Source organism: Procambarus clarkii, chromosome 55, assembly GCF_040958095.1.
Source record: "Procambarus clarkii isolate CNS0578487 chromosome 55, FALCON_Pclarkii_2.0, whole genome shotgun sequence".
NCBI classification, from domain to species: domain Eukaryota; kingdom Metazoa; phylum Arthropoda; class Malacostraca; order Decapoda; family Cambaridae; genus Procambarus; species Procambarus clarkii.
The window spans coordinates 3,492,449-3,502,353 of NC_091204.1; the positions used below are offsets into that span (position 1 = coordinate 3,492,449).

At 42.6% G+C, this 9,905-nt stretch overlaps 1 protein-coding gene across 1 annotated transcript; it reads right to left on the reverse strand.

Moving 5' to 3' along the window:
• Window positions 1-7,824: 7,824 nt before the first annotated feature.
• On the reverse strand, window positions 7,825-9,555 carry LOC123749310 (tigger transposable element-derived protein 1-like). Its single transcript, XM_069305417.1, has one exon. It carries the CDS (start codon window positions 9,553-9,555, stop codon window positions 7,825-7,827), a length of 1,731 nt encoding a protein of 576 aa, XP_069161518.1.
• Between the last annotated feature and the right edge of the window lie 350 nt (window positions 9,556-9,905).

The following is a 9,905-nucleotide window of genomic DNA, read 5'->3' on the forward strand; positions in this document are numbered from 1 at the left end:
GGGGGGGGGGGTCTTTTGTAATACTATCATCGCTAAATAATAGCAGGCACATGTATATTTTGACATTTTTAGGAGATGCAGTGGTCACAAGCTGAACAGCAGTGTTGATAGCTTATGCTACGTGCACCAGCCTTGGTTGCTCAGTCAGTACTGAGGCTCTCACACCTGGGAATGTTGACCATGATTTTTTTTTTAAATGGCATCTGTTCACAAGAGCCCTGAGGAAGCTGATGTGAACCCCATATAGCCGTGGGACTTTTAAATCTTGCGTGGTACTCCAACACACGAATAGCTGTGGTGCGCAGTTCCATGACAGTTACTCACCACAGCTATTGATGTGTTGCGCAGTTTAAGGGTTAACCCCAGGGACTGCTCTTGCAATTATAGCCTGCAACATGCCCAGGCACAAGAAATACAAAAATACATATTCTTTTTTTCATCTTATAAAAAGTATTCATTTGTGTTCCCTGATCACGGGAAAAATAATAAAAAAAATTATAGGTGGCATATTTTGGCTTCAAGAGGGTGTGGAAGTCTGACAAAAATGAGGCGTTGACAGAGCAAGTGTCGGAGGAGGTCTGCTCCGCCCAAGCTGTCAGGCAGGAGTTGCCACAAAGATATTATTACCTATTTATTTCAATGTCTCTGATTTGTTCTCAGTTTTTGGCAATAATATTACTCAATAATGTGTAGTGTGATATATTTATATAATAAAATGTGTGAACCAACTGTACAACTAAGCTAGTATGATGAGTCAAGACAATAATTGAGATCGCCACACAATCAGCTGATGCTCCCTCCCTCACTCGCCAGCATTCCTACTCCCACTATAACATTTGTGCTGTTTTCACACTATAAACACACATTATATATAAGTATCTACATATTTTGTTCACCATAACTGTACAATTAAGCTGGTATGGTGCCCAAACAACAGTGGCCACAACAAAATTGCTTGTCAAGAGACACAGCAGCCAGCAGTCGACACCACCTGTCACCAAAATGGCTCCTCCCAACATACTCCTTTTGCTGTTATTTCACTATATACATATGTTATACAGTATATAAGTATCTACATTTGTGTTCTCCATAGTGAACCACTAAGCTGGTATGGTGAGTGCAGACAATAACAGGTGGCCACAGGTCCGCTTGGAGCGTGCTGTCCAAGCGGACAGCACGCTGGACATGTGATCCTGTGGTCCCGGGTTCGATCCCGGGCGCCAGTGAGAAACGATGGGCAGAGTTTCTTTCACCCTATGCTCCTGTTACCTAGCAGTAAATAGTTAGTCAGCTGTCACGGGCTGCTTCCTGGGGTGTGTGTGTGTGTGTGTGGTGTGAAAAATAAAAAATTAAAATTGTAGTAGTAGAAACAGTTGATTGACAGTTGAGAGGCGGGCCAAAAGAGCAGAGTTCAACCCCCGCAAGCACAACTAGGTGAATACAACTAGGTGAATACAAAGTCAGCAGATGCGACCTCCCTCAGCATTACTGCTCCCACCATACTGTACACAGTGCTAATTATCACAACAGTCCTGCTATTATCAGAATCCTGGTCAATTTTATCACAGTCAGGGGTCTTCTGTAATACTATCATTGCTAAATAATACCAGTTACATATATAGTTTGACATTTTTAGGCGATGCTGTAGTCACACGCTGAACAGCAGTGTTGATAGCTCGTGCTGCGTGCACCAGCAGTGCTGTTAGCTCCTGCTGCGTGCACCAGCAGTGCTGTTAGCCCGTGCTGCGTGCACCAGCAGTGCTGTTAGCTCCTGCTGCGTGCACCAGCAGTGCTGTTAGCTCCTGCTGCGTGCACCAGCAGTGCTGTTAGCCCGTGCTGCGTGCACCAGCAGTGCTGTTAGCTCGTGCTGCGTGCACCAGCAGTGCTGTTAGTTCGTGCTGCGTGCACCAGCAGTGCTGTTAGTTCGTGCTGCGTGCACGAGCAACATGTACCAGCCATGGTGGCTCGGTACTGAGGCTCTTACACCCGGGAATGTTGCCCACTATATTTTTTTTTATAAATGGCATCTGTTTACAAGAGTCCTGAGGAAGCTGAGAATACAGAGAAATAGGGGGAATACAGAGAACATATACGGCACGCATAGACATGATAAAGCACCTAAATTATTGGGATAGTCTCAAAGTTCTCCAAATGACTAGAAAGGAGACGAGAGAGATACCAAATAATATACACATGGAAAATACTGGAGGGCCAGGTCCCAAATCTACACAGTAAAATAACAACATACTGGAGTGAACAATATGGAAGAAAATGCAGAATAGAACCAGTGAAAAGCAGATGTGCCATAGGCACAATCAGAGAACACTATAAACATCAGAGGTCCACGGGTCCACGGTTGTTCAACGTCCTCCCAGCGACTATAAGAAATATTGCCGGAACAACCGTGGACATCTTCAAGAGAAAACTGGACTGTTTTCTAAAAAACATGCCGGACCAACTGGGCTGTGGTTGGTATGTGGGCCTGCGGGCTGCTCCAAGCAACAGCCTTGTGGACCAAACTCTGACAAGTCGCCAGGCTTGGGGAGTAGAAGAACTCCTAGAACCCCATCAAGCAGGTATCAAGCAAGCTGATGACATTGAAGTAATTAGGTAATAATATTTATGTGGCAACTCCCGCTTGACAGCTCGGGCAGAGAAGACCTCCTCTGGTGCCAGCTATGTCAGCGCCTCTTTTTTGCCAGACTTCCCCACGCTATTTCGGCTAAAATATGCCACTTAGGATTTTTTACAGTATCCACTCAATTTAACGGCCTCTTTTATACCGATCTGCCGGTATTAACGACCGGTTTGGGAGCCCAGTATCTGGAGCCTGCTATACCGGTCTGCGGTCGATATTACTGACAGTCGGTATTGGGTTTGTTGTGGCATCAGCGTCCCCTCACATGGCGACCAGGCCGCCACCGACCTGGATCGTCCAGAGTCATATATTACATCTTAATTTTCTTTTAAAATGATTCACTTTAATGAAGAAAATTGTAAATTATTATTAATAAAATATTTTGAAACAGTTTTTATTAAGCAAAAGTCTTTGTTTTCTTATTAAATACCTTTTATAGTATGTATAGGCACTAGGTATTTTTTTCCCACGGACCTAGTATGTACTCCGCCGGGCCATGTGTTCCCATTGTTTACCGTGAACTCGCGCGGCTAGCTTCAATTGTGAAGGATATTACTGTACTGTAATTGTGATCTTTTTAATTTACAAAATGCCAAAAGTTACCCAAAGGAAGCGCCTGACGGTTGCACAGAAGCTGGATTTAATTAAGAAACTTGATAAAGGATATTCTCAAGCACGAGCAGCAGCAGAGTTTAACATTCAACATAATTGTCAATAGTGAAGTAGAATTAGAACTCATGTGAATTAGTAGTAAGGCTAGCTGTTGTGTGAAGTGAGTGCCTGAAAATAAGTGTACTGTACATACAGTATGTACCCTGTATACAATATAAAACAAGCGCTGCAGAGGATGACGTAATCATCACAGCTTTGTAATCTTCAGCTTCATTAAAAGTAAGTCAATTTACCAATTTTATTATAGTATTACAAGATATTAATTGTTTTTTTTCAACAAAAGCTACATATTAGTCTCTGCAAATGTATATTCTATCGTCAGCAGAGAAAAGGTGAGCTCAAAATATTTCGTCTTGGCTAGCTCTCAGTGACAAGGCTCGATCGCCATTGTTATGGCATGGCCGCCACAGCCTGTGTCGTAACATTAAAAGTAAGTCAATTTACCAATTTTATTATAGTATTACAAGATATTAATTGTTTTCTTTTTCAACAAAAGCTACATATTAGTCTCTGCAAATGTATATTCTATCGTCAGCAGAGAAAAGGTGAGCTCAAAATATTTCGTCTTGGCTAGCTCTCAGTGACAAGGCTCGATCGCCATTGTTATGGCATGGCCGCCCACAGCCTGTGTCGTAACATTAAAAATACATTACCTGCACTGTTCAGGGTAAATCAAAACACATCTCTAAAATTTTATTAAGACAATATTAACTCGCTGATTGATACATGAAATATTTTTCAATACAAAGGAACGAATCAATTTTTTCCCACCCATCTGGACTTGATCAGAGCGTGTTCACACATCATCCATGCAGCAGCCAGCAACTGGCTTAATCGTCGGCCGTGCACTAAATTGGAATGCAATTATACAATGAACTTTATTTAATTTTAGTTATACAGTATAAAATATATCCTACCTGAATGTTACTTGAAAAATTACCCGACCCGACTTAACGTCGGAAATAACGGAGCTCCGTAAATAACGACTTGGGCTCAGCCCCATATAGGCTGTTAAATTGAGTGGATACTATTATTTTTCCCATGATTGGAGAACACAAATAAACACTTTTGTAAGACTTTTTTTTTTTTTTGCGCCTGTGGGTTTTGAAGGCCAAATAGCCCAGAGCAGGTTAGAGGTTAAAAGTCTCGTGGCTACACGGGGTTTGTGTAGTCACTAGACTTTTAACCTCTAAGCTGCTCTAGACTATTTGGCCTTCAACACCCACAGGCACAAAAAAAAAAATACTTTGTCTTACAAATGTGTTTATTTGTGTTCCCTGATCATGGGAAAAAAAATAAAATCACAAGGGGCATATTTTGGCCAAAATAGCGCGGGGAAGTCTGGCAAAAAAAAAAAGAGGTATTGACATAGCAGGCACCAGAGGAGGTCTGCTCTGCCTGAGTTGTCAAGTGGGAGTTGCCACAAAGATATTATTACCTAATTACTTCAATGTCTCTGATTTTTTCAAAATTTTTTGCAGTAATATTATTCAATAGTGTGTAGTGTGATATATTTATATATACAGAGCACCACTTGGTTTCCGAACCCCTTGGGGACGAGACCCGTTGGTTATTATGTAAGTTCGTAAACGAGAAATGGAGGGAAAAAATAAATTAGAAATGTAAAAAAAAAAATTATTGATTTTTAAAATAAACTCTAGGGGGAAAATCGACAGGTTCATAGCATAAATGCGACCATATTTTGTTTGTACTCGCCAATAAGTGAAGTCCTGATCTGCTTATGTTGATTGATGTTGATGTAGCATAGTTATTTACATGGAAGAGGTAGTGGTGGATGTTGGTGGTAATTACCTAAGTGTAATTACCTAAGTGTAGTTACAGGATGAGAGCTACGCTCGTGGTGTCCCGTCTTCCCAGCACTCTGTCATATAACGCTTTGAAACTACTGACGGTCTTGGCCTCCACCACCTTCTCACTTAACTTGTTCCAACCGTCTACCACTCTATTTGCGAAGGTGAATTTTCTTATATTTCTTCGGCATCTGTGTTTAGCTAGTTTAAATCTATGACCTCTTGTTCTTGAAGTGCCAGGTCTCAGGAAATCTTCCCTGTCGATTTTATCAATTCCTGTTACTATTTTGTATGTAGTGATCATATCACCTCTTTTTCGTCTGTCTTCTAGTTTTGGCATGTTTAATGCTTCTAACCTCTCCTCGTAGCTCTTACCCTTCAGTTCTGGGAGCCACTTAGTAGCATGTCTTTGCACCTTTTCCAGTTTGTTGATGTGCTTCTTAAGATATGGGCACCACACAACAGCTGCATATTCTAGCTTTGGCCTAACAAAAGTCATGAACAATTTCTTTAGTATATTGCCATCCATGTATTTAAATGCAATTCTGAAGTTAGAAAGCATAGCATAGGCTCCTTGCACAATATTCTTTATGTGGTCCTCAGGTGATAGTTTTCTATCTAGAACCACCCCTAGATCTCTTTCTTTATCAGAATTCTTTAAAGATTTCTCACATAATATATAGGTTGTGTGGGGTCTATGTTCTCCTATTCCACATTCCATAACATGACATTTATTAACATTAAATTCCATTTGCCAAGTGGTGCTCCATCTACTTATTTTGTCCAGGTCTTCTTGAAGGGCATGACAATCATCTAAATTTCCTATCCTTCCTATTATCTTAGCATCATCAGCAAACATGTTCATATAATTCTGTATACCAACTGGTAGATCATTTATGTACACAATAAACATCACTGGAGCAAGAACTGAACCCTGTGGTACTCCACTTGTGACATTTCTCCATTCCGATACATTGCCTCTGATTACTGCCCTCATTTTTCTATCAGTCAAAAAATTTTTCATCCATGATAGAAGCTTTCCTGTCACCCCTCCAATATTTTCCAGTTCCAGAACAACCTCTTATGTGGAACTCTGTCGAAAGCCTTTTTTAGGTCCAGATAGATGCAGTCAACCCAACCATCTCTTTCCTGTAATATCTCTGTGGCTCGATCATAGAAACTGAGTAAATTCGATACACAGGATCTTCCAGATCGAAAACCATACTGTCTGTCTGATATTATATAATTTCTCTCTAGGTGTTCTACCCATTTAGTTTTGATTAGTTTTTCCAATACTTTCACTATTACACTTGTCAATGATACAGGTCTATAATTGAGGGGGTCTTCCCTGCTGCCACTTTTGTAGATTGGAACTATGTTAGCCTGTTTCCACACGTCTGCTACGATTCCTGTACTCAGGGATGCCTGAAAGATCAGGTGAAGTGGAATGCTGAGCTCAGATGCACATTCTCTCAGAACCCATGGTGAAACGCCATCTGGGCCAGCTGCTTTGTTCTTACCGAGCTCCTTGAGCATTTTTTCCACTTCGTCTCTAGACACCACTATGTGCTCTATGTTGTTCTCTGGAATTCTTATTGTATCTGGTTCCCTAAAGATTTCATTTTGTACAAACACACTTTGGAACTTTTCGTTTAGTGTTTCACACATTTCCTTTTCATCTTCCGTGAATCTATTTCCCATTTTCAACCTCTGAATATTATCCTTTACCTGCAATTTGTTGTTTATGAATTTATAGAATAGACCTGGTTCTGTTTTACATTTGTCTGCAATCCCTTTTTCAAAATTTCTTTCTGCCTCTCTCCTCACTGGGTTGACTTTGACTGGTGTTGGGTTGACTGGGTCAACATGTGATGAGTCAGGTGCAGGTGATGCAATGCGAGCTTTCTTGGAAGCCATTGCAAAAGACTCTTTAATTGACATTTGTTTGTGACATCATCTGCCACTGGCTTCTTTGTCACCTCACACCTCTGTTTGTACTACTCCCACACTGCATTATCAACACTCTCCACCTTTGCTTTACTTACTACCTTTCTATTTCGTATTGCCTTACAACTTTCACTTTTAGAGAAAGTAAAAAATTATAGGTTTAGCCTGAAGAAGATAAAAAACAGTACTTTTGCTAATGCCATATCCAACGCACACGACACTTCTCGGGACACCGTTCCCCACCTTCTTAATTATTTTAACTTTCTTCTCAAATGTCATCACTGACCTCTTTCTTTTATGTATCCCACTTGTTGATGCTTTCACTGACACAATGCGTGCATTTGGAGCCGACATGGTGCACGGAAGTTCCTTGATTGTGCAAATACAGTGGTACCTCGCATAACGAATTTAATCTGTTCCAACGCCGCCGTCGTCATGTGAAACCGGCGTCATGCAAAACATTTTCCCCACCCAAAACAATGTAAATACAAATAATCCGTTCCACCCCCTAAAACAACAATATGACATTATACACTGGTAATATTATACTGTACATGTTAAATAAATGTTTGTTTGACTGTTTCCATGTGTATATTCACTTTACCTTATGAAGAGTCGTTGCTGGCTTGAGGGAGCTGATCGGGAGGGAGGGAGGAGAGGGCTTATGGGGAGGAGGGTGACACCACCTCTGGGTCAGGCGGGCTCGCTCTCTTTGGGAATTTAACCCCACTAGGACCGGGTTGTGGTTCAATATCACTAGCACGTCTCTTCCCACCCTGTCCACTGACCATATCGCGTGTCACTTGCACTTGTCACTTGTCTTCGTTTGAGGATGTCCCTAAATCGAGACAGCACATTGTCATTAAACAGGTTCACGCACCGTGTTGTCACCGCCTTATCAGGGTGATGCTTTTCCGCAAATGCTGTCACCTTTTCGAACATGCCCAGCACGTCCCTGATCTCACTAGATGGGATAGCATCCTCGCAGACTTCCTCCTCCCCCGATGAGAGCTCCTGTACCTCCTGTTGCACCAGCTCTTTCTGCAGTTCCAGGAGTTCCTCGGTGGTCAGTTCATCACTGTGCTCCTCCACCAACTCCTGCACATCAGCGGCATCCACCTCCAGACCCAGTGTGTGTCCCAGAGCGACAATATCATCCACTAAAAGAGCCTCCGGGTCATCCACAGGTGCGGATGCAGATGCAGGTGCAGGACCGAAACCTTCGAAGTCTCGCTCAGGGACACCCTCAGGCCACAGGTTTCGCCATGCAGAGTGTAGGGTTCTCCGTGACACCCCTTCCCAGGCATTATCTATCAAACGCAAGGCCCCCATGATATTGAACTGCTCCTTCCAGAATTGTCTGAGGGTCAGCTCTGTGGTGTCAATCACATGAACACATCTCTCCAACAAGGCCTTCATATAGAGCTTCTTAAAATTAGCAATGACCTGCTGATCCATGGGTTGGAGGAGTGGCGTGGTGTTTGGAGGAAGAAACTTGATGGTGATAAACTGATTTTCAGGGAACAGATCATCTTGCAGTTGGCGAGGATGCGCAGGTGCATTATCGAGCACAAGCAAGGCCTTGAGTGGTAACTGCTTGTCGACGAGATAATTTCTCACTGTGGTGCCGAAAACGTCATTTACCCACTCACTAAAGAAGATCTGCGTGACCCAGGACCTCTTGTTCGACCTCCACATCACATTCAGCCGTGTCTTGTGAACCTTAAACGCCTTGAACACACGTGGATTTTCTGAGTGATAGACGAGCAGCGGCTTGACCTTGCAATCGCCACTTGCATTGGCGCAGAGCACGAGAGTAAGGCGATCCTTCATCGGTTTGTGGCCAGGCAATGATTGTTCCTCTTGCGTGATGTAGGTCCTCTTCGTCAGTTTTTTCCAAAAAAGGCCGGTCTCGTCACAATTGAAAACTTGTTGTGGCAGAAACTGCTCCTGATCAACAAATTTCTGGAACTCTGGCACAAAAGCCTCAGCAGCACCTTTATCAGAGCTGGCAGCCTCCCCATGTCGCACAACACTGTGTATACCACTCCTTTTCTTAAAGTTCTCAAACCAGCCACGGCTTGCCCTAAATACCTCATCTTGAGACGACGCACCTGGTATCTTCCTGACAAGGTCCACATACAGCATCCTAGCCTTAGCGCAAACGATAGCTTCAGAGACACAATCGCCATGCAATTGTCGTTCATTCATCCACACCAGCAGTAGCCGTTCCACATCTTCCAGGTGTTTTGGACGTTTGCTGGTGAGCTTGCTAACTCCTTTGGCCACGTCAAGCGTCTTATATTTATCCTTGCCCTTCAGTATGGTGGATATTGTTGAGGGAGCCCTGCCATACTCCCTGGCAAGATCAACCACACGAATACCACGCTCGTGCTTTGCTATGATCTCTTTCTTCACTTCCACAGTGATTGCCTCTTTCTTCCCCTTGCAAACTCCTGCTTTCGCAGGATGCTTCTTGGACGACATCGTGCGTTCAGAATTGTAGTCACAAAACCACAAACAAAAACAACACGAATATCAGAATTGTGTGTGGAGCGATACAGATGGATACTGGTCATGTGTGACACCAATACAACACTGTCGACAGTGGCGGCGTGACCCCACCATGTGGTGTTGACGTTTGTGGGACATTTGGGGCTTGACTCTATTTATTTAAATATTAATGTAATGAAAATCAATTATGAAGGACCACCCGCTTTTATAGTAAAGAGGGAAACTAAGAAAATATGATCATTAGAAAATTCCTAGATGAACCAGTAACTATGGATAAAATACTAGAGAATATGATCACTGAAATAATTAATGGGCTGTATAAT